The sequence below is a fragment of the Maylandia zebra genome, linkage group LG9 (genome assembly GCF_041146795.1).
Source record: "Maylandia zebra isolate NMK-2024a linkage group LG9, Mzebra_GT3a, whole genome shotgun sequence".
Taxonomy (NCBI): Eukaryota; Metazoa; Chordata; class Actinopteri; order Cichliformes; family Cichlidae; genus Maylandia; species Maylandia zebra.
Window position 1 is genome coordinate 3,525,918 of NC_135175.1, and position 25,129 is coordinate 3,551,046.

Genomic DNA, 25,129 nt, shown 5'->3' on the forward strand with positions numbered 1-25,129 from the left:
AAACTTTTCGTTTTCTTTCTTCCTTCCTTGAAAACATAACTGACTTAGTTTTAGTATAATTAACGGAGAAAAACAGATGCAGTGTACTTTCATATGTGGGCCTGCAAATAACCTCAGATTCCAAGACTGAATGATGCAGCCATGCAATAGAAAATAAAGTAGAACCTCAGTAGTAACGCAACTGAAACTTCTCCCAACTTTCTGGTGTAAAACAAGGACTTCTATCCCTTCGTTGCCTGTTCAGCCACACATCGTTAAGTAAACACATTACATGTTGTAGGCAACATGACACTTCAAGTGAGTGAAAAACCTACTAAATATTATGTAGATAAGATAAACGACTATGAGTAAACAAACACTTGTATATTCTCCCTCAGAGGAAGTAAAATACTTTCATGACAAGCATCTGGCTTCTGTGAAGAAGTGAGCATGGGAGGGCTGAAGTCCAAGTGTGTTTACTGATTCTGTGAAGTGTTGCCCTGGGACTCTCCCTGACTTCACGCCACATGGTTTATATCACTGTGTTATCAACAACCCCTCAAATTATACTAGATGAGATCTGAAGGCCTACAAAAGTTTGAATGCTTGTGTTCTATGTCAAGATTGCTTACAAACTTAGTAGGTACTTGAACCACGGACACTAGTCGCTGCTACGGTATTTACCTGATCTTTATTACACTTTGACATTGATACGTCTCTGTGTATTACCCTTTACATTGTCGACGAGCCAAAGTAGCTCATTTGTGATTGATGAGCAATGGTAATCTGTAATTTTCTGCTGGGGCCAGAACATGCTGCTGTTTTTGCCTGTTAGCTGCTATTAGCTGCTGTTAGCTCCTGTTAGCTGCTATTAGCTGCTGTTTTTGCCTGTTAGCTGCTGTTAGCTCCTGTTAGCTGCTATTCTCCGCTGTTACCAAAACTTAATTTCAAGTGAATCTTCAAAGTGGGCAACTCACACTTAGCAAGTAAACCCATATGTGATGTGAGAATGCAGTAAAAGTCATATTAAAATTTTGGATGTACTTAAAAACTACAGACTTTTAGGACACTATAGTCTAATATTAGCTAGCATAGCGTTAGCTTATAACGTAGGAATTCTTAGGCTTGAGGTAAAGAGGAATAGGATGAAATGGAGATGAAGGGGAGAGTGTTGTGGTGGAAGAGGCAGATAAAGAGATGAGACAGAAAAAACTAGAAAGAGCTAATTCAAATATAAATGTAAAAATGTGTATTTGAAACAGATGCTGGTCATTTAAAAAATGCAAATAACTTATACTGCTGTATCAGATTTTTGTCTTCTATCCAAACCAGCAGGAAAGCAACAAAAGATTATCTTCATGTACTTGATCATTTCTGCAAAATATAGATGGCGTGTTGGGGCGGAGTTTAGCTTACCACGTTAAAAGGCACACAGGTTCCATCCATACAGGTGAACTCAGAGCAGGTGACAGTGGTGTTGCTGCCAGGAAGTGCTGGTGAGACAGTTTTATCTTAACAGAACAAGATGTCAAATATATTAATGATCATACAAGAGAACAGGGGAGTTAATACAATCAAACTTGTGTCCTTTTTAGTCCTGATGACATCTTTTAATGAAAGCCTGGCCGTGACTGTATCATAGCATCATCATGGTCACTCCTTGTCTCACTCTAGGCTTACCTGCCTTCTCTTTATCTAATGAGAACTCACCACACACCAACTCATCTTCGCCCCGTGGACAGTCTGGGACACCATTGCAGACCTGTGACATGTTCACACAGGTGCGGTTGTCACATGGGAAGCTGCCTAAACAGGGAGGTATCCGGGTAGAGCCTAGTAGACAGATGGTAGGACAAACTGCTCTTTTTGGCCTGATCATATTGACTCTAGGGTTTTATTCTTGATGCTTAGAACATAGACAGTATATACATTAACATACCACAGTTGTCGATACTCTCATCTGACGTATCCCTGCAATGTGGGGTCCCATCACAGAGCTGCTGGTATTCCACGCACTGGTCCCCACTGACACAAGGCACCTGGCCGGAGCCACACGGGGCGCCACATTGCTGCTCATCACTGCCATCCATACAATCTGTTTCTCCATCGCAGCGCCAGGCCTGAGGCACACACTGCCCAACAGTGGCACAGCTGAACTCATAAGACCTGCAAGCTGCAGAACCAAAAGGTATCAGAGACATTATATATATGACATGTGTATAAATAATATATATTTAACAGGTCCTGAATAGAATGGCAAAACATATTCCAAAAGAACCACAAAGGATGGAATGGGCTGGCTTTATAGCGCACTCTCCTAGTCTTACTGACCCCTCGCAAAACTTGAGACGTACATCTGACCACACATTCGTGCTGTACTCTGTTCTGTACACGTTAAGCACTTCACCTGCCTCATATCTATGGTCACTTTAGCATCATCTTTAGGATCATCTTTTAACTGGATAGAAAAAAAACATTAAACAAATGTATTTTTTTCTTTTTCTGGTAATTATTTGACAGTGCGTCTAAGGTTGTTTACATTGTAACGAGAAAATTATGTAACAAGTGGTTTAACGAATCACTTTCTTCACTGAGTAATAAGTACCATACTGCATTACTTTTAAAAAAAATAATGAGTTATGTGTAACGCAGGGCTTTTTCTGAGAAATGTCCCAGCACAGCAGCGTCAAAGCAAAATGAAATGGTAACACCTTGGGGAGTAGATCGTCTTATCAAATACACAAAACTGAGAATTAGGCAAAAAAGCAAAAAGAAGAAAAACATATAACAATGGTAGAAATGTCTAAGAATAACCTCTGACTAGGTGTTTATGTACTAGAAACATTTTTCCATAACCTTTAAATGACATTACCAGACGTTGGTGTGACAGGCAGGAGTGATGGTGTTGTGGTACTGGTGAAGCAGTTGGTTCTGTTCTCGTCCTCTCTTCCTGAACAGTCAGTAGCTCCATCACACAGCTTAGTGATGGCAACACATGTACCATCACCACAGGCAAACTGGTCCGGAGCACAGGTCACTGCCACAAACACAGAACTGCTTAAACTGTGTAATCGGGAGTGTGTATGAGAAAATGTATTTAACTGTTAGTAGTTATTATATTAGTTAGTGGGGCTAAGACAGCTGGGATAGACTCCCCCACAACCCTGCAAGGATAAGAGGAAGAGAATGGATGGATGGATGGATGGATGGATGGATGGATGGATGAATGAATGGATGGATAGATGAATGGATGAATGGATGGATGGATGAATGGATGAATGGATGAATGGATGGATGGATGGATGGATGGATGGATGGATGGATGGGTGGATAGATGGAGGGATGGATGAATGGATGGATGGATGGATGGATGGATGAATGGATGGATGAATGAATGGATGGGTGGATGGATGAATGGATGGATGGATGGATGGATGGATGGATGGATGGATGGATGGATGGATGGATGGGTGGATGAATGAATGGATGGATGGATGGATGGATGGATGGATGGATGGATGGATGGATAGATGGAGGGATGGATGAATGGATGGATGGATGAATGGATGGATGAATGGATGGGTGGATGGATGGAGGGACGATGAATGGATGGATGGATGGATGGATGAATGGATGAATGGATGGATGGATGGATGGATGGATGGATGGATGGATGGCCAGATGGATGGATGAATTGATGCATGGATAGATGGATGGATGAATGGCCAGATGGATGGATGAATGGATGGATGGATGAATGAATGGATGAATGGATGGATGGATGGATGGATGGATGGATGGATGAATGGCCAGATGGATGGATGAATTGATGCATGGATAGATGGATGGATGAATGGCCAGATGGATGGATGAATGTATGCATGGATAGATGGATGGATCGATGGTTATTATATTACTCTGGGGTTTTTTGTACCTTTACTTGGACAAACAGCCTCATCGCTTCCAGAGGGACAGTCTTTGGTTCCATCACACACTCTGTCGGCGGGAACGCACTGGTCTCCTCGACACTGAAACTCTCCTGGTGCGCACACACAGCTACAAAGACAGTCATGTGAAATGTTCGTGCAGATGAATGGTCGTAGTAAACACAAAAAGAAAACAAAATCTTCTACTAACCATCTTATATGGTCTTTGTAAAACAGACTAAAACAACTAGACCAGTGCAGAGCATCAAACTTCATAATACACACCCTCTCTCATCACTGAGGTCCCCACAGTCATCGTGGCCATCGCATCGATGGAGGTACAGAATACATCGTCCCCCCGCACACAGGAACTCCCCTTCATCACAAACCACACCACAGTCTGGGCCGAGAAAAGTAAAGTTCATCACAATTCACAGTTATTGCTGTCATTAAATGTACAAAGAAATTTGCGAACAGGACACAGTGCTTCACGAAGACTTCATGGAAATTCATTTTTACAGTATGCTGCTGAGGCAAGTTTCTGATAGAGCGCATTCCTTGAAGAAAAGGTTTTTTGATAGTTTACCTTGCTCATCAGATCCATCAGCAAAGCCACAGTCCAGCCATCCATCGCAAACACGGCTGGCTGGCAGACACTTTCCATTTGCACACTGAAATTCCCCAGGTGGGCATAGGGGCACAGGGGTGGCAGGTCCACAGAAGTCCTCATCTGATTGGTCAGCACAGTCTGGGTGGCCATCACAACGCAGAGCCAGGTTCAAACATGGTCCACTGCAGGGTTGGGGTTCATTTACTTAATTCTCTCCAGTGATTTTGTGGCAAAGAAAGACTGATTCTTTCAACATAACATAAACCTGACCAGGACATGTTAGCGCAGTGTGATGACATACAAATCAGCTACTGCTAGCATAAACGGCTTTGCTCAGTGTGATTGGATGAAGTGTCTGAGAGTGTGTCTCACAGTAAGATAAAAATGTGCTTTGGAGTAAATTGGAGAACAGTCAGCAGTGCAGTTTGGTCATATGTATGTAAAATGTTGTTATTTAGAGGGTGTAAGCTACCCCACAGCAGTTAGCATTCAAAATGAATAAATCATGAAAACAAAAATAAATGTCTTCTGCCTGGCACATGGAGAACTGGAGGCTAAAGGGGTTCAAGCTCTGGTAAAACTTTACACAACAACAGACATGTTTGAGCCTTCATACTGCAACGCACAGGAAATTAATCCTTTTAATAAAGTTAATTTGGACTCGCCTCGGTGTGCTGGTACAGTGGAAATGGTCCGGGGAGCAGGTGGATGGACAGATCTCATCTGAACCGTCACCACAGTCGTCTTCATTGTCACACACCCACTGGGTGGGGATGCAGCGTCCCCCAGCACAGGTAAACTCTGACTCCAGACAGGGAGGGGAGGGAGGAGGGCAAGCCACACCATCACACTTCCAAACACCCTCCTCACAGGAGCTGAACACACAAAGGCAAAAGGTTTTTATGGACAGACAAAAACAAAGAATACACATTTATAAATGTTCAGAAAGACTGACCAGTTCTGGCAGTGTTGAGTGACAGCAGCTCCAGCTGGAAACAAGGAGCCATCCCACTCACACGGACACTGGCTGGGAGCTACACAGCTGTCGCCTGTTTCATAAAAAGCATACAGACAAAGAACGTAAAGACGGCAGTGGGTCGTTGTGGGTTAGACTGAAAAAAGACATCCAAAACAGTTGCAGCTACTTAATTTTAGTGGTGCGACGCAGCTGGTTTCAAATACTCTGGTTTGGTGAAGAAGCAAAAATAGTACTCAGTGTAAGAGCAGTTTTTACACGTGTTTCTGTCAGCATGACACTGAAACAAGTCAGATCACGGCATTAATATTTCAGCAGTGATGATAAACCTGGAATATGTAAGTAATCCCATTGGCTGTGCAGAAAAAGAAGCCACTGCATTTTCTAGCACCTCCTGACTGCTTGGTGTTGTAGTCCTGCGTTTTGAATAAATCCTTATTAAGTATTCGCTACTACGTTCCCATTTGATTATTTACATTCTGTATTTATTTAGTATTTTGATTCCGTAGTTATTGGTTTTGCTTATTGGTTGTCAGTTTCTTCACTTGTGATGTTGTAAGTAGTTACTAAGTGATTATAAACTCCTTCCTGCTGTGAGTCTTTTGGTATCTTATACTTTTCCGCCTCCCTCATGTTTCTTTAATCTCGTCGAGTCTTTGTCTCTGCTTTAGGCATTACCTGTTTAGGTTACTTCTAGTGCTGTCAGCATTAATCTCGTTACAATGACGTTAACGCTATAACCGCATTAACGCAGCACAGCGCTAACGAGCTAACCACGCTAACGCGTTGACGCCGTGCAGCCCCACGCACGGGGCGATCCGCGTTAACTCGCTTACCAAGATTCGCCGCGTTAATGCAGTTAGGGCTTAACGTTATTTTAACGAGATTACTTAGTTCCTGTTTTATTTTGACAGTCATTTGTGTCTTGCACCTTTTAGTCTTAGTTTTACTTTCATGTGTTGTTACCTGAATTAGTTTCAGCTGATTCCCACGTGTCTCTCTTTCTCTGGTGACCTGTCCTATTTCAAACCTCAGTGTTTGTTGGAGTGTCTGTTTTCTATACCTGTGTTCCTGTCTGTGCTTGCCTCTAGCCTGTTTATACTGCTTGTCATTCTTATGCTTTGCTCACCTTCTGTTTCCTGTGTTTTTGCCCTGAAGGAGAATATTTTGGATTTTTAACATTTGCCTTCAGCCTTTGTGTCTCCTGTTTGTCTCAGAGCCCCACGTTTGGGTCCTCTTCCTGCACCAGTCCTGAAAACTGGCACGTCAGTGAAGTTACTGCTGCTGTGCAGTGTGTGTGAATGTGCACATCACTCAGTTTCTAGTTTGTTTTTGTTCTGCATGTAGTATAAGGCTGTAAGTTCTAAACTAAAGAAGCAAATCGCCCTAGTTTAACTTCCCACACATATGCATGTTGTATTAGGCGTTCAGCACCCATTCCTCTCATTCTTCTGACATGTGGCTTCAAGTTCTGCTTTGTCACATTAAAATACCAATACAGAGTCAACTGTAATGTTCAGTTTTATACATCACAGCTATGGACAGAGCAGAGTCTGTCTCACCATGTCGGACAGTGCCTGCAGGACAGAAGCAGCCCTCCACACAGGAAACAGCATCGGAGCTGGAATGTGGACTTTGCTGAATGGTTGGACATGAACGCGAGCAAGCTGGACCACAGGGATCATAAACCAGCCCGTTGTCACACTGCAGAGCTACAGGAAGATGAAGTTAAAGTTAGAGAAAGTGTGCCCCGGACATTAGCTCAGGTATGGGCGTGTGTGCAGGATGGCAACGTACGACAGAGCTCCTGGGACCGCCAGTGGATGTAGACCCCTCGCCGGTTACACTCTTCGGCGTAGGTAGCGATGGCTGTACAGAGACACTCACAGTCTCCACCTGAGTCACAGCTAAAACACGTGACAAACAACAAAGCTACCTTTAAACTGTTACTCCAAATACACAGTTTTAGAATGACTTGGTTACATTTTTCCTTACTAACTGCTGTATAAGCAGCATGCTTCGCTGGTGGCAGTCCTGTAATCATTTTTGTAACAGCGGACAGTTTTTTTTTAAATTAAAACCCAGTGACTGAAGATTGCATTTTTCTTGGTCAAGTAAAATTTTCTTTCACCAAATGATAATTGATATCATAAACAGTCATTGTTCTTGCCTCAGTTTAATCAGATTTCAGTTTATGCTCATAAAAACAGGGATTGTTTGCTAAACTGCAAAAGGGTATGGACCGTTTTACTCAAACAAATCTGTAAAGTGAAACTAGATACTTCAGACAGCAGATAAAGCTGATGATAAAGTGCAAAATAGATTAACCCACTAACTTTGCAGCATTATAAATATGCTAGATACAACTGTATTTTCCGCACTATAAGGCACACTTAAAATCCTTTAATTTTCTCAAAAATCTGCAGTGCGCCTTATAATACTGATGCATGAATTCTGGCTGTGCTTACTGACCTCGAACCGATTTTATGTGCCTCACGGCGCTCAAAAATTTGTCAAAAAATGTTTTAGTATGACTTTGGTAGCTATGAAGCCGCACCGCTTGATGGATGGTTGGAGCATTACGGCTGCCACAGTCAGGAGCCTCACGGAGTAATCTGGGTCCTAAACTCCGTCGGCTTCAGGTCCCAAAGTCAAACAATCACTGCAGCATCACTGAGAGTTACAAACTGTCTAAATTCTTTCATCTTTAATAAAATGATCAGTGTTGCTGCTTTACCAGGTGTAACAATTAAGTTTAACATCCAGGCATCCATGAAAACAGGATTTATTACATTTAACAGAGTTAGAAGTTAGCAGGAGGTTAGCTCACTAGTTTCCACCTAAGCATGATATAGCATGTTCTGACTGAGATTTCTGAAAACATTCAAACGTACAGCTCTGCTATCACTTCCAGCATAAATGAAGACAGAAAACTAAACAGCAGTGACGTTTGTAGGGTTACTGAAGTTGGGCTAGCTGCTATATAATGATGTGCTACGTGATTGCTAGCAACACAGCTATGTTAGCATAACATAAACACAGTGAAGCTGGAGGATGAAGGCTAACATTTTTCCACTCGATAAAAGTTAACGTGAGGGTTCCCGATGGTTAGGGACAAATGCAATCCCAAGGCAGGATGCTGTAAAAGGACCAAACGTCAGTCAGGAGAACAACTGAGATAATCCATCCACAATACGAGGTTAGTCATTAATGTACTGCAACAACGTGGAAACAGAGCAGCTGCAGAGAATTCAACATTAATGAATCAATGGCAGCACGGTGGCACGGTGGTTAGCACTGTTGCCGCACAGCAAGAAGGTCCTGAGTTCAATTCCACCATCAGGCCGGGGTCTTTCTGTGTGGAGTTTGCATGTTCTCCCCGTGTTTGCGTGGGTTCCCTCCGGGTACTCCGGCTTCCTCCCACCGTCCAAAGACATGCACTTAGTGGGGATAGGTTAATTGGATAACCCAAATTGTCACTAGGTGTGAATGTGCGAATGAAAGTGAGTGCGAATGGTTGTCTGTCCCTGTATGTTGGCCCTGCGACAGACTGGCGACCTGTCCAGGGTGTACCCCGCCTCTCGCCCTATGACAGCTGGGATAGGCTCCAGCGCCCCCCGCGACCCTGAAAAAGGATAAGCGGAAGCGAATGGATGGATGGGATGGATGAATCAATGGTAGGAAAGTGGAGGAAGCAAGAAGAATGAGTTAAGTAAAGTTTGACTTATCTGACTGTTTTGTTTCACTTAATGCTCCGTATAATCCTGTGCGCCTTATGGTCCAAAAAATACGGTATATATTTTTCTAGGTTTAATATGTCTTGCATAGATTAGCGCTGCCACTCACCCACAAGCATCAAAGACACACCAGTCATAATACTGCTGAAAGGGCACCTCAGGGTGGCACCTTGAGAAGAGTCCCTGAGTCAGCACAGCACATTTTTTCCTGGCCCATGTCACTCTGTGGGGGTTCAGCTGAAGAAGACAGTGTCAGAACTTAGTGTAACGCAGACTAAAACCAAAAATCCCTCTGTGTGTGTGTGAATGTGAACTTACAGCGCAGGGGTCCCGGAGGTCCTGGTCTGCCACGTCAGGGCAGGATGGGCTGACCTTCCAAGAGTTTCCAAACAGCTCGGCTGTCGATTCCACAATTCCCTGCCGTGTTGTGAAGTCGTTCTCTGTGTCCCCATCAAAGTTACCACACAGGCCCCCGACCCGACCACGAAGATGGGCCGCCAAACGCACGTACACACGCATACCTGGAAGAAGAAATGCAAGTTGCAAGCAGCAATTATGGGACAGAGTTTTTAAGCAAGGCACAGACACTATGGCAACTACATATACTAATGTTGTTGTAAATACTGATCATTTTGACAGGCTGCAATCGCTCTAACGGCCAGTAGGGATGAACTTAAATCCCTACTTTAAAGGAGCAAATGCGTGTCACTTTAAGTATTTCAATGTTTTTCTGTGTATTTTCTGCAAAGGATCTTTTATATTTAGTTTATATGTGTGCGTCTTACCTCCATCCCACAGCAAAGTGACTCCAAGACGTGACGAGAGGGACACAAACAGGCCAACTTTTTCCAAAGTTAGGCCACTGCCACTGTAAGACTTTGGTAGGCTAACTGGCATCCCATTTACTGTCACAGCATTACCTAATGTCACAGACAGTTTAGCAATTAGACCCTCACTTTCCTCACATAGTACAATCACTTTGCCAAAATAGAAATAGGACACATTTGTGAGTCATGTCTGATAAAAACAGCACCTAAGAACACACAAGTGATTCAAAACTTCAGTAAAAGTTAAGTTAAACTCAAGATCACAGACGAACTTGTTTGATGGGACGTTCGGGGTTTTGCCTTTGAGGGCAAGTAGCTTACCCGTGCAATGATTTACATGTTTGAGTATGAATCAGAAGGTCTCTAGTTTGAGTGTAGTAGTTGGGTATGTGGTGTAAAAATCTGACATATCAACTATGTGGTGACCTCTTGTGAATAGGGGGCTTTTTCTAAAGCAGTATTCTGCTCTCACATGGGTTCCAAGGGGCCATGTTTGCTGGATATAAACTCTCATTTAGCAGCACCATTGAGCCCTCTACCTCTTAGAAGATGTATGACCGTGTTTCCCAGACTGAGGGTGACTGATTTTGTGCAGGTGACTCCCGTGCTTCCACACGGCACGTTCTCCGCCGTGACGCTGAATAAGCCGCTGGTCTCCCTGGCTAACACGTACTGGCAGTCACCCAGGAAAGAGTAGCAACGACCGTCGAACGTCACATAGTGTGGGTCCCCCGTTGCCACACATACACCAGCACAGGCAGAGCGGCCACAGTGCCAGCGACGCTCATTGCACACACTGCAGGGAAAAATGATACCGTTGTAAAAAGAATACGTTTATAATTAATATATCTTAAAGAATTTTGATGCACTCAGCTCATACATTACCATGTGTTGCAGTCCTTAGTGATGGTGTCATTGCTGTAATAAAGTCGACCATTGTGGTGACATGGACATTCATCTGGCAGAACACAGCGGTCGCCCTGAAGGAAAAGAAGATGTAAAGTACGAAAATGTCGGTCATGATCAAAGACTACAGCTCTCGTTGTGTTGTTTGTCTCTAAACTCACAAAACACCATGGAATTTAATTTGGAGCTGACATTAAGGGATTCATGATTTTTTGCACGATTGACGTTGAAAATAATCCTTATCTATCTAATATTGGCCCTTAGTGAAGCTCCTCTGTTCACCAGCTGTTTGAAATAAGCCATGATAGCACCCTACAGATGTTGAATAAAAAGTAGTGTGTCCACTACAGAGGACATGCATTAATAGGCAGGGCCTCAGGAGGATATGACTGGAACAGAAATGAATGTGATCATAAACCTACAGCAACATCTGCATAAACCTGCACAAAAAAGGTTTTCACTCACTAGTAAGACAGTCCCCTGTGGACACACACAGCCAGACAGGGGCTCTCTGCAGCTTGACTGCATGACGCTTGAGCCCTGCTGTTGGCCAGGAGGGTCCAGGCTCGAGCAGGTGAGGAGGCAGGAGCGTGGGGAGTAGACCAGAGTGCCGGGGCACTGGTTCACCTCCTCACAGAGCTCTTGAGTGCAGTTAAACAATCCCTGCTCACACACACTATGGAGGGAAGAGACGAGGGAGTGGAGTTGGTATGAACATCTACTGAATGGTATTACCAAGACATTATAGGTCTATTAAAGATTATTACTGAAACGTTGTTATTAACAAGTTTGGTTTAGCAGGTGAAACAGTGAATACACTATAAAGCAGACTTCATAGTGATGACACTAAACTATCATCCATACATTTTTATTCTCCTTTAACAGCAGCTGAGGCGTGACAAGAATCACTTAATGATTCACTTGAATCAACAGCCAGTGTTTTTCATTTAACGTGCCCTGATATACTGTATGTCATTTACGATATCTGCTTAATGATTAACCAGAATTTCCCTGTTTCCTCATAGCAATTACTCAGGTCAGACTGATATCACCAGCTCAAAGGAAACAAGTCACGTACAAAACGGACTCTGTACAGACCAACATGTCCCAGTATATTAGAAATCAGAGAGAAACTAATCTGAGCCGTCGGTAAGTTACTTAAACCCACAGAGTAATGCACACTGCCGTTACATGGTAAAGAAATGCAATGAAATCAACCTATCCTGTATCAGCAAGCAGGAACATAGAGTGATTTCATCAGAGCTCTTGCACCACCAAGTAGGCATCACGCTCTTATGTGCATCTATAGTTTGCAGTTGCAGTCATTTAAATACAGTGTCTTGCAAAAGTATTGGGCCCCCTTGAACTTTCCCACATTTTGTCACATTACAGCCACAAACATGAATCAGTTTTATTGGAATTCCAGGTGAAAGACCAACACAAAGTGGTGCACACGTAAGAAGTGGAACGAAAATCATACATGACTCCAAACATTTTTTACAAATAAATAACTGCAAAGTGGGTGTGCGTAATTATTCAGCCCCTTTGGTCTGAGTGCAGTCAGTTGCCCATAGACGGTGCCTGATGAGTGCTAATGATTAAACAGAGTGCACCTGTGTGTAATCTAATGTCAGTACAAATACAGCTGCTCTGTGACGGCCTCAGAGGTTGTCTAAGAGAATATTGGGAGCAACAACACCATGAAGTCCAAAGAACACAGCAGACAGGTCAGGGATAAAGTTATTGAGAAATTTAAAGCAGGCTTAGGCTACACAAAGATTTCCCAAGCCTTGAACATCCCACGGAGCACTGTTCAAGCAATCATTCAAACATGGAAGGAGTATGGCACAACTGTAAACCTACCAAGACAAGGCCGTCCACCTAAACTCACAGGCCGAACAAGGAGAGCGCTGATCAGAAATGCAGCCGAGAGGCCCATGGTGACTCTGGACGAGCTGCAGAGATCTACAGCTCAGGTGGGGGAATCTGTCCATAGGACAATTATTAGTCGTGCACTGCACAAAGTTGGCCTTTATGGAAGAGTGGCAAGAAGAAAGCCATTGTTAACAGAAAACCATAAGAAGTCCCGTTTGCAGTTTGCCACAAGCCATGTGGGGGACACAGCAAACATGTGGAAGAAGCTGCTCTGGTCAGATGAGACCAAAATGGAACTTTTTGGCCAAAATGCAAAACACTATGTGTGGTGGAAAACTAACACTGCACATCACTCTGAACACACCATCCCCACTGTCAGATATGGTGGTGGCAGCATCACGCTCTGGGGGTGCTTCTCTTCAGCAGGGACAGGGAAGCTGGTCAGAGTTGATGGGAAGATGGATGGAGCCAAATACAGGGCAGTCTTGGAAGAAAACCTCTTGGAGTCTGCAAAAGACTTGAGACTGGGGCGGAGGTTCACCTTCCAGCAGGACAACGACCCTGAACATAAAGCCAGGGCACCAATGGGATGGTTTAAAACAAAACATATCCATGTGTTAGAACGGCCCAGTCAAAGTCCAGATCTAAATCCAATCAAGAATCTGTGACAAGATCTGAAAACTGCTGTTCACAAACGCTGTCCATCTGATCTGACTGAGCTGGAGCTGTTCTGCAAAGAAGAATGGGCAAAGATTTCAGTCTGTAGATGTGCAAAGCTGGTAGAGACAGACCCTAAAAGACTGGCAGCTGGAACTGCAGCAAAAGCTGGTTCTACAAAGTATTGACTCAGGGGGCTGAATAATTACGCACACCCCACTTTGCAGTTATTTATTTGTAAAACATGTTTGGAATCATGTATGATTTTCGTTCCACTTCTCACGTGTACACCACTTTGTGTTGGTCTTTCACCTGGAATTCCAATAAAACTGATTCATGTTTGTGGCTGTAATGTGACAAAATGTGGGAAAGTTCAAGGGGGCCCAATACTTTTGCAAACCGTGTATACGACATAAAAGTTGGGCTAATGCTAACTTGTGCAGATATTCACAAGGGTACAGCTAAATTCAAATTACCCCAGTTATTACAGCCAGGCTCACAACGTCAGGAGTTTCCAAAGAGACCGACCTGTCCTCACTGATGAACAGGCACAAATCTGTAACAATGCGTCCTCGCCTACCGCACTCATAAAACGGGACTTTGTTCATGAAACCGGGTCAGTATGATACTGTAGCTCTGCAGGCGATGATGATGAAACATGCTTACTTCAACTGAGTCTTTATGACCGGTGGCGAATGATAAAAGCTGCACTCAGATAGCCATAAAAGAGAAAGGGCTGCTTTTACAATGTACTGTTAAAAAACAACAATCAGAAAAGCAATCATCTATATGAGGTCAAAGAAAAATGACACCTAAGTAACTTCATTAATTTCTGCTTTCTTCAGAAGTGTAGTATACCAGATTAATCCGAGGACATCAGGGGATACTGATGTGGTCAGTTAAGTAGCAGAGGGGCTGTTGATCAGTTTTGGGGTTATAATGAAATTAACTGCATTAGAGAAGCAACAATGAGATTCCCCAAACAGGAGGCTTTTATGGTGGAGGACAGGTAGTCCAACTCAACCAGGGTGGTACATCAATATGTGTCATTGCTGTGTCTCCCAGCACACTCTCAAGAACTTGGAGGAGATTCAACACAAATTGCTTTTCAACAAAAATTCTCCCTTAGATAACAAAACTGTGTTGTGACTCTTTCCCCTCATTCAAGGCCGCCCGCATCGATCGAAAATTGTTGACTTTTGCTTAACCGGGTGAATGGAAACTTTCTCTCAGTTGAACATGGAACACACACAGTCACACACGTGCACTGACACAGACCTACACTCACCCCCCAGCCCCTCCAAACGCCTTCGAAGCTCATGTCTTCTATGTTGTGAGATCTGATGATTTATGTGCTGAGGTGTTTTTTTCTGTTCTCAAACTGATCTCCCTTTTGGAGCTCAGTCTGGGGGGGTCTTTCCTCATGTTGTGCATTTTCCATTGTTATACCTCTCTGACCTGTCTTTCTGTATGGTCGGAAGGGTAAGATGGCACTGGCAAGGCTGGCAGCCTTAACCCAATTTCCCTCGGGATGATCCATCCATCCATTCGCTTCCGCTTATCCTTCTCTGGGTCACGGGGGGTGCTGGAGCCTATCGTAGCTATCGTGGGGCCCAGTTTGATATTTGGCATTGTCAGTTGCCAACTAGCAGGAATGACAGGGCTACCACTGGTGCTCTGTGCTTTTCAGAGCAGGTTCACCCTGAGCACATGTGACAGATGTGAAAGAGCCTGGAGAATCTGTGGAGAGCTGCCTGTAACATCATTCAGCATGAACAGATTGGTGGTGGGTCAGTGATGGTTTGGGGAACACATGCAGACCTCTACAGGCTAGGCAGCGTTTAAGTATCAGGATGAGCTTCTTGGACCCACTGTCAGACCCTGCGCTGGTGCAGGCAGTCCTGGGTGTCTCCTGCTGCACGGCAATGCCCGGCCTCATATGGTGAGAGTATGCAGGCTGTTCCTGGAGGATAAAGGAATTTACACCACTGACTGGCCCTGACCTCACTTGACCTAAATGCAACAGAACATCTGTGGGACATTGTGTTTGACCTCAGTGTACCTCAGAATGTCCAGCAGCTCAGTGATGCCCTGCTCCTGATCAGGGAGGAGATCCCCCGGACACCATCCACCACAATGGGGGCAATACAAACTACTGAGTACCACTGCATCTTTTATTCACTTTGAATTTTGGGTGTCTTTGAATTTAGCCATCTGCAGGTTGGTAGTCTTCATTTCCATTAAATGATGTTTCGTCCTCTGGTTCCTGACCAGTCCATACCAGTATTGATATCCAGTATGATTTTTTTCCCCACTGAGCTCTGATGCATTTACGAAGTGTTTTTTTGTGTACATCTGCATCTGTACCGTGGATTTAATATTTCATAAAAGATTTAAAAATTCTCAATCTAAACGTATTTCATGATCAAAGTGTGTAGCGGCAGAAAGGTGAGACAAACTCCTTGACTACATACCAGGTGTTGCAGTTATTTTGAACCATGGCCCCAGGTGAATACATCACTGCTCCTTGCATGCATGGGCACAAAGAGATGGGAACACACTGACCCTGCTGGTCCTGCACAAGCCCTGGTGGGCACTGGCAGCCTGGAACACACAAGCTTTGACTGCGACTGTCATCACAGCTCCAGCTGTGTCTCAAATCTGAGCATGAGTTCCCACAAGTGCGACCGCACTCCTGGTACACCTGACCCCCTGAACACTGCATTGCTGGGGAGAAAGGAAGAGATAGCGTAGCAGAGCATTGGTTTTAGCACACTGTATCAGAAAAAACATTCTTTTGGTCTCTAAATAGTAATAACTTTTCCCTCAAAGCCTCAAAACAACACAAACAACGGTCCTCCAGCTTACTGCAGAAGGTGCGGTTGCGCCACTGGACCACAACACCTTCCTGAGCACAGTGTCGGGCATAGGCAGTGAGGACGGTGCAGTGACAGGATCCCTGCGGCACACAGCTGCAAACCTCTGACAGACAGAGACGGAAATATGGCTCCCTCTCCACCACGTCGTGACACAACTGTAGAATCAGAGATGGAGGTGCAAGTGTGAACAAAAGCGAAGGCAACAAACTCGTGAGAGATGACCAGAAGTACCCATCACACTGACCTGAAAGATGGGGCTGTGGAGGACAGCACACACAGTCTCTGCATACTGCCGCCTCTGGGTGTACGTGGAGCAGGCCTCTGGTGCAGCTCCTCCAGGCAGGGTGCAGAGCGCTGTTGTGAATTTCGCCACAAAGGATGTCACGCTGTTCTCCACATCTCCTTCTGGGGTGGTAAAGTCGTCACGCTGGTTCCAGGTCAGTGTTCCACACAGGCCGCGCACCTTGTCATATATACCCATGTCCAACAGAGAAGGATTGATCCCATGTTATGGAATTGCTTGAACATTGTGTTTTATGGTAATTTTACAGTTTAGTGCCTACCACCTGGCCCTAGCGCGCTTCTCTTTGAGATTCCACATAATAGAACGTGTCTTATTTCTTTGCAGATTGCAGGTTGGCTCTGTGACAACATTATGGTTGGGGCATTTCTATATAACACCCACTTAAATGATGTTATAACTTGAGGGTGACATCTGTACAGCTAATTTGCTAATCTGCAGAAGCTACCTTGGGTCACTAAACTGGACCTCTGAACCATGTTACAGTTGGACAGTATATTGAAAGCACTAGGAGTAGTTTGAAGATCACCTTGTTTCCAAAGCCAGGCTGCAAGGTGATGAACGCCAGGGGTCCATCTAGGTACCACAGAATCTGGGCTCCAAACATCTGGATGAGCAGAAATGAGGAGGAGGCCTTAAGCACAGCTAGATCCCCTGTTACCAAGGGCACCGCTTCCTTCTGGCCATTCAGTGTCACTGAACCTGAAGGTAACAATATCAGCTGTAACCAATCAGAATGCAATCAGCACATTCAATCTAAAAGTCCAAGACGCTCTACAGTGTCTACTATAAAAACCTGTTTGTGCTTTGATTGCACAAAAATGCTGCACTATGACGCAAGCTGCAGCCTGCAAGGTTGTAAAAAGAAGTCCTTGCAAAAGAACCAAAAACTGCAGTTCCTCAAATAGCCACAATCTTGCACCTTTGCCCCAGGTGAATGCGTTTGCAACAACTACATAAAACTATGTTATTATTTTTTGTAAATAACTGACTTATTGATAATGGCACCGGTTCTGACATAAACGGTAGTAACCAGACCGAAAAGCAGCGCACATTTTGGTGCTTTATTTTGGTGCTTTTTTGTCCTGAGATGTGATACACTTTGGATTCTAGCCAATCATTTTACCTTTCCTAAGGATAGTAGGCGGGCCCAGGTACGTACGTTCTTTTAGAGCAGAGCTACGAAGAAGAAGAAGCTTTGAGCCAGGAGGGAGGGGGTGAGTGATTCCTTGAGTGATTCGCTTAGGCTACGATTCAGCACAGGAAGGGAGGGGGTGAGCAGCTCAAATGTGCTGTTAGCATGTTAGCAGAGCGATGCTACTGTGAACCGAGGAGCTATTGTCTTGATGTGAGCTTCTACTCAGGGTTTTTTCTTCCAGTTCAGTGCAGAAATGTTTTCGTTAAGAAACTGGCTGTTGTTTTTTTTCACACAGTTTTAATTATAAGCTAGATATATTTCTACTAATGAAATTAGTTTGCTAACAGCAACAGGGATGAGTCAGTGAGTCAGTTGGGCTTGTGAGTCATTAAAGTGATTCTTATTGAACGATTCGTTCATGATTCGCGCATCACTACAAAGGAGGTAACATCTCGAATCTGATGAAACACCTTTTTTTTAAAGCAGAGAAATGCACTGTATTTGATAGCTTGCTATCAAAGACCGAGCACATCTACTTCGGGTGTGGTGCCTGTTATCGTAGCCGGAGTTAGCAACATCCCCCAAAAACCCGAAGAGGAGAGTCCTGGCCCCTAGCCCTGCCAGTGTAGCAGAAATGATGAGGATGATGATGCAGCAGCAGCCGTTCTTCTCTGCGTGAGTAGCTTAATGTTGTTCGTGTGTAATTTACGTTGAGTAGGCTAACCACGTTATTACATTAATGCATGTAAGGTGAACTAGCAAACATCATCATAGCTACATGCGGCTGTCTTCTTGTTTAATGGCAGATACTCCCTTCACCCTGACTAAAAAGGCTAAAATGGCCAAAGAAAAAGTGGAAAACAGCTAAACATGAGAGGTTTTTGGACAAAGTTTGTGTTTTTTCCATTGTTTAAGCACTGCTTCCAGCCAAGAGTGATACCATATATGCCCCATAGCTGCAGAAAAGGCTAACATTGTTATCTTTTTACAAAAAAACAGATGAACATGAGAGGTTTTTGGACAAAGTTGGTGTTCTCCATTCTTTAAGCACCGGTTCGAGCACCGTTTAAGCACCGGCACCATTTCAAAAGTACCGTTTTGGCACCGGTTTTGGATAAAACCTAAACGATACCCATCCCTAGACATCGATGGGTATATAGTTAAAGTTATCAAACTGGACACAAGCTTGTTTGTGATTTTGGTGTTGTTTTTGTATACAGTCGATGGTCTAAAGCAGCATTAATTGCTGGGTAAAGCTGTGTTGTGAGCCTAAAGAGAACAGTAAGAGAAACAAACTACTAGACATATCTAGATTTGATTTCCTGTGATCTATCAAGCAAACCTTCATACCATACCGGTGTCTGTGATGGTGACTGTGGTCCGGAGAGCTGTTACTGACATCTCCTTTAGACACCCCCCTCCTCCTTCCCCTCCCCCTGCCGTACATTCTCCACAGCGTACACTCACAACTACCTTCCTGTCAACAAAGTCCTGAAAACACACAGAGAATAAGAACAAAGTAACAATGCACAAATCTGCCTCATAGTGTAAGCAAATGTGTTTGATTGCATTTCTCTACACATGGCTCACCTCCACAGCAAGGAAGGAGCAGTCGCTTCCCTGCAGTGAGTACCTCTTTTTGTCAAAAGTGGTCACCTGTAAACCGCCCATCAGGGCGCACTCTGCCGCACACTTCTCCCCAGTACACTGCCACTGACCCGAGCTACACACACTGTCAAGGTAAAGGCAAAAAAAGTTGCACATAAATGGGGAAAATGGGTAAACGATGAAGAGTTGACAGGAAAAGACTCCCTCCTCACCAGGTGTTGCATCTCTGTTGTATTTTGTCCCCTGACTGGTATGTGCGTCTGCGATGAAAGCAAGGACAATCATCTCTTTTCAGACACCTTCCCTGGTGAAAATAGAGGCCTGGAGGGCACTCGCATCCTCCAACACACTCGTCCCTGCACTGGCCCATGGCTGCGGGGGGCTGTGGAGAAGTACAACTGGGAGGACAGGATGATATGCAGTCTGAAAACACCTGACCTCTGGGACAGACACGGTCTGAAAGGACAGATAAAAGAGAGAAAGCAGCATTATTATAGCGTGATTCTCATCAGGACAATATTGACAATCTGACAGGCTGTGTTACAGATTATATCAACTTCTGTGTGGACACTGTGGATCCCAAAAAAACATTTTGTGCTTCTCCAACAATAAGCCCTGGGTTACCAAAGACATCAAAGAAACCCTGAACAAGAAGAAAAGAGCTTTCAGAAACAGTGACAGAGATCAGCTGAAACTGGTGCAGAAGGAGCTGAAAGCCAAGATTGCAGAGGGTAAAGAGTCCTACAGAAGGAGGCTGGAAAGCAAACTGCAGGACAACAGCACCAGGGAGGTGTGGAATGGAATGGGGGCCATCACTGGCCTGAGACAAAAGAGAGGTGTTGGGATGGATGGAGACGTCGAAAGTGCAAACAACCTAAATCTGCACTTCAATAGGTTTGACTGCCCTGCGGCTCCTGTCTCCACACCCAGCTCTTCCCATCTTCTCCTTTCTCCTCCCCCCTCTCCTGCCCCCTCAGACCGTCTCACCCTGTCCCTCTCAGCAGATGACATCAAAAGAGAATTGGGCAGACTCCACTCCAGCAAAGCTGCTGGCCCTGACGGTGTCAGTCCCAGGGCCCTCAGGTGCTGTGCTTCCCAGCTGTCTGGAGTTCTACAACAGATCTTCAACATGAGTCTGGAAATGCAGAGAGTCCCATCACTCTGGAAGACATCCTGCCTGGTTCCTGACCCTAAAAAGATCAACCCGTTGACCCTCGGTGACTACAGGCCAGTGGCTCTGACTTCACATGTCATGAAGACGCTAGAGAGACTCATCCTGATGCGTCTGCTCGTGGAGCCCTGGCTGGACCCCCTGCAGTTTGCCTATCAACCTCGTATCGGCGTGGAGGATGCCATCATCTACCTGCTGGACCAGGCTTATTCTCATCTGGACATTGTTGGGAGCACTGGGACGGTCATGTTCTTTGACTTCTCCAGTGCTTTTAACATGATCAGACCATCACTGCTGGGGAATAAGCTCACAGAAATGCAGGTGGACGCCCCACTGGTAGCTTGGATTATGGACTATTTAACAAGTCGACCACAGCATGTCCGACTGAAGAGCTGCCGCTCATTGTGGGCTGTATCAGGGATGGACAGGAGGAGGAGTACAGGAGTGTGGTGGACAGCTTTCTCGAGTGGTGTGAGCTTAACCACCTACAACTTAACATCACAAAGACAAAAGAACTGATCATGGACTTTAGGAAGCAGGCTCCTCCTCCTAACCCTGTCACCATCAGAGGGGCTGATGTGGAGATCGTTGAGGACTACCGGTACCTGGGGGTACACTTGGACTGTAAACTGGACTGGACCAAGAACACCAATGCTATCTTCAAAAAAGGGCAGAGTCGGCTTTTCCTACTGAGGTGACTCAGGTCCTTCAATGTTGGTAGGAAAATGCTGACCATGTTTATCACTCGGTGGTGGAGAGCGCTTTGTTCTTTGCAGCTGTGTGCTGGGGCAGTGGGGTGAAGACAGCCGATGCCAACAGGCTGAACAAACTGATTAAAAAGGCTGGTTCTGTCCTGGGTGTCAGACTTGAGAACCTGGAGGAGGTGTCTGAGAGGAGAATGCTAAGAAAGCTTGTTTCTATCATGAATAACCCCTCCCACCCCATGCACGCCCCCATGATGGACCATCGGAGCACACGCAGCAAAAGACTCATTGCCCTGAAATGCAGAACTGACCGCCACAGGAAATCCTTTGTGCTGGTGGCAATAAGACGGTATAACTCTTCCTTACTCTGTAGGTGATTTTCCTGAGACTAATACCAATGTTATTCTGTTCCCTTTCAGACCGTGCGATATTACCCAACAGTACCTTATTGAATATGTGTTTCATCCCCCCATCATACGCTGCTACTCCCTTTATTCTATTGCACAATACTATGTCACTTTCTAGAATCTCCTGCACTGATAGTTAAGTTATTTACTCTCCAGGATCCAGTCATATATATTCGTTAGAGTTATTTGATACTATGTCTTGCACTATCCTACTACTGTATATTACTGTACACTACTATTATTATTGTATATATTTTATATCTTATTCATCTGTTCCTCTGACTCTCCTGCTGCTTTGAGCAAAAGAATTTCCCTCGGGAAAAATAAAGTTATTCTTATTCTTATTAAAGAAGAGAGGTTCCCTAACCCTAACCTAGCCAGAGATATTCAACTCAATTCAATTTTATTCATGCAGCAGTGACAGTGGGAAGGAAAAACTCCCTTTTAACAGGAAGTAACCTGCACCAGACCCAGGCTCAGGGAGGGGCGTGGCCATCTGCTGCGACCGGTTGCTGTGAGAGAAGATATGGTTGCTTACAGTTTATAATAATGTGCTGTGAGTCAGCACTGCTTTGGAACTCAGAGAGAGTCCTACGTATAGATACTGTTAGTGAGTTCAAAATAAAGTTAGAACCTACAGACCCTAAATTAAAATCCCGGTTTCTGTGTCAAAGCATGTGTCGTAGCATTTTATGGATGCTTCTGGCTAACCAAGCAGATAGCATTAGCTGAATAGTCAGTAAGTCTGGACACAAATTATATACCATGACACTACATTACCATATTCAACTGCAATATAGAGACATGAGGCTCCTTACAACCAAGAATGCTGAAACAGAGGCTTCAAAATGTGAGTCAAACCAATGAGTGACATCATGTTGGCTACATTCCCTTTTTTATATCTATGATGTTAGCAAACTTTAGCTAAATGCTGTGTAAGCAATTTTACTGAATTGATCCACTGACTGAACACCCAGTCGTCGCATTTATCAGATGTAACGCAAGATCACTCTGAGAGCAGAAGGCAGGGGAGGACAGAGGAGACGTGAGACATTTCCTTACCACACAGGGTGGGTGTCCTCCACATTAAGATGATGTGCTGTTGGGCACACTCTCGGGCGTAGCTAGCCAGGGTGTCACACACTGCCCCCTCCCTCTCTTTGGCTGGCAGGCTGCAAAACAGGTAAAGACAGGTGTCTATGTAGGCTGCTGGGTCCAGCTGAAAGACACAGAAACACAAAGTGATCTTACAGGAAACACATTGTTTGATATGGTTGTGTTATTATTGTGACATTATGCTGTTTACTTATTGTAAACTGTGCTATCAATCTATTTAAATTTAGTGTTTGAAGTCATAAAAGTCAGCATTGTTAACATCTTGTTAAATGTGATTGTCAGTATAGTTTTAAGATATTATAATTATAATAAATACACCTTTGGCTTCAAGTAAAGACAGGGGGAAATAGACAATTCATGCCTTATTTACCACAAGTTAATCACACTGTATCTATAACAAGTCATTGGTCTTTAATGCAGTAAGTACAGCCCTTCCCTTTCTTGGAACTGTGACAGTGAACTTGGTCAGTTATTTACCTCGAGTAGCTTTTTACAGCCTGGTGTTCAGAGAAATGTACATTTACACAACATGTGGTCAAAAGTTGACATAAACTCATCAAGGACGTGAATGTCATGGAGTTTTTCATGGTTACTTTAACCTGCATCTTTAATGACTTTATGAGACAAATATCGGAAGCATAAGTTTAAATTCATTTGAGATTTTCTCTAACACACACACGAGCTTTTTTACTTCGACCGGCTCAAATATACACCCCTGCTAATATTTGATTAAATGCTCCTCAGCACTTGGCACCTTAACCAGCCATCAACACACGTCACATTTAGCTGGATAAATGCCCTCCTGGGTTTTAATTGCACCTTAGAACACACATGCATCAACACTACAATGAGCGGGTGGAGTGAGGTTTGGAGTCTTCTCCCACCCCCATTCTCTGCGGCCTGCTGGAGCGGGAGGGCTAGGAGGAGTTGGCCGTCCGACTGCGGTCTGGGGTGTGGGGCCTCCCTGCTGCTACGGAGTCGGGGCGGTCTGCCTCTCCCCACCGCAGGGAAAAGGGTAACACCACCTGGGTCTGGGTGCAGTTCCCCCCTCCAGGGGCAAGGGTACCTAGACCCGGTTTGTAGAGTACGCTTGGGGAGTGTGATTGTGTGTACAGCGTCTCTTTATGTCTGTCTCCACGTTGGTTGAGTGTGGAGTGAGTGCATATGAGAGCATGGGGGGGGGGAATGGATGTTTGTGTCTGTGTGTGCCTGTATGTCTGTGTCTATATGTCAGGTTGGGTATCAGACGCCACCTCTCTGGGGACACCTCAGGCCCTCCCAGGTTTGGAGGCCTATCTCCGCCCACCACCACTTCCCCTGCCAGTGGCGGACTCCCTCAGGTGTCGGTGCGTTGGTGGTTCTTTGTGTCTGGGGGTGGGCGTCCAGGTACACACCGGCTCACTCCTTGGTGGCCGCTTATCGGGGCCTGGAGCCTGGGGCTCGCTTGGGCCCCTTCGGAGGTGGGGTGCTCCCGGCCTCTCGGCCTGGGGCTCGGTCACTCAGGCACAGCTGGGGGCCGGCGGAGCTCATGGGCGCGTCACTGCAACTCCCCCTGGCTTCTGCTCCGCGGCTGCTGAGTGAGCCCTCATCTGGGACTCTCCTCAGCTCTTACTGGAACAGTGGCGCGGCTGCCCCTCTGTGGGTCTTCCTTGGTCTCTTGTGTTCTGGGGGCCTCTGGATGTCTGGAGTTTTGATCTCCTCCATACCTGCTTCACACCCCGGAGGACGGGGCTGTGGCCCCCCCACACTCCCTAGCAGATCGTTACATGGAGAAACCTTTGGAATACAAGCGCGCTGATCCACACAGGTATGCACACGGGTGTTCACTGCTCGTAGACCCAAATTACACCTTTCTTGGCTGCTACTTCGAAGCACATCTGTCCTGCGTGCTGCACAACAACATTGAATATTTAGTATTTACTGCTGTTTACACTTAGCTAGATTAATGCGATGGTGTTGTGTTTAGTATGTTGCTTTGTTTTTTTTTGCTTGTTTTCTATTCTTCTCTCAACAGGTGATCCAGGAGATTTTTATTTTTTTTCTCCCCCCCTTTCTCACTGTCCCTCTCCCCTTCTGTTTTTCCTTTCCTTCCTCTTTCTTTCTCCCTTTCCTATCCCTCACTCATGTCTGTCCCGTCTGTAACATCTGAAAATAAAATATAATAAATAATAAAAACAAAGATCGACCAAATGGACCAATACGGCAATGCCACGATGATCCATTTGGCAAAGTAAATCCATTGGGTATCCTTGTTGGTCTTCAGACAACAATTCTGATGGCTAAAGAACCAAATGGGACAGGCAAAAAAAAAA

General features: G+C 44.9%; 1 protein-coding gene across 1 annotated transcript in view; it reads right to left on the minus strand.

Moving 5' to 3' along the window:
• Positions 1 to 25,129, minus strand: part of sspo (SCO-spondin) — a 100,611-nt gene that overhangs the window by 68,398 nt on the left and 7,084 nt on the right. Inside the window, exons 11-35 of the mRNA XM_076887896.1 lie at positions 22,764 to 22,920; positions 19,632 to 19,875; positions 19,402 to 19,543; positions 19,167 to 19,302; positions 17,203 to 17,375; positions 16,617 to 16,835; positions 16,362 to 16,527; positions 15,968 to 16,220; positions 11,427 to 11,637; positions 10,941 to 11,035; positions 10,595 to 10,851; positions 10,014 to 10,148; positions 9,547 to 9,749; positions 9,338 to 9,465; positions 7,289 to 7,398; positions 7,054 to 7,203; positions 5,471 to 5,564; positions 5,194 to 5,390; positions 4,492 to 4,701; positions 4,191 to 4,305; positions 3,914 to 4,035; positions 2,852 to 3,016; positions 1,919 to 2,152; positions 1,690 to 1,812; positions 1,396 to 1,490 (exon numbers count right to left, since the gene is read on the minus strand). Of these exons, the coding sequence (XP_076744011.1) occupies positions 1,396 to 1,490; positions 1,690 to 1,812; positions 1,919 to 2,152; positions 2,852 to 3,016; positions 3,914 to 4,035; positions 4,191 to 4,305; positions 4,492 to 4,701; positions 5,194 to 5,390; positions 5,471 to 5,564; positions 7,054 to 7,203; positions 7,289 to 7,398; positions 9,338 to 9,465; positions 9,547 to 9,749; positions 10,014 to 10,148; positions 10,595 to 10,851; positions 10,941 to 11,035; positions 11,427 to 11,637; positions 15,968 to 16,220; positions 16,362 to 16,527; positions 16,617 to 16,835; positions 17,203 to 17,375; positions 19,167 to 19,302; positions 19,402 to 19,543; positions 19,632 to 19,875; positions 22,764 to 22,920 (4,134 nt within the window). The remainder of the gene's footprint in view (positions 1 to 1,395; positions 1,491 to 1,689; positions 1,813 to 1,918; positions 2,153 to 2,851; positions 3,017 to 3,913; positions 4,036 to 4,190; positions 4,306 to 4,491; positions 4,702 to 5,193; positions 5,391 to 5,470; positions 5,565 to 7,053; positions 7,204 to 7,288; positions 7,399 to 9,337; positions 9,466 to 9,546; positions 9,750 to 10,013; positions 10,149 to 10,594; positions 10,852 to 10,940; positions 11,036 to 11,426; positions 11,638 to 15,967; positions 16,221 to 16,361; positions 16,528 to 16,616; positions 16,836 to 17,202; positions 17,376 to 19,166; positions 19,303 to 19,401; positions 19,544 to 19,631; positions 19,876 to 22,763; positions 22,921 to 25,129) is intronic.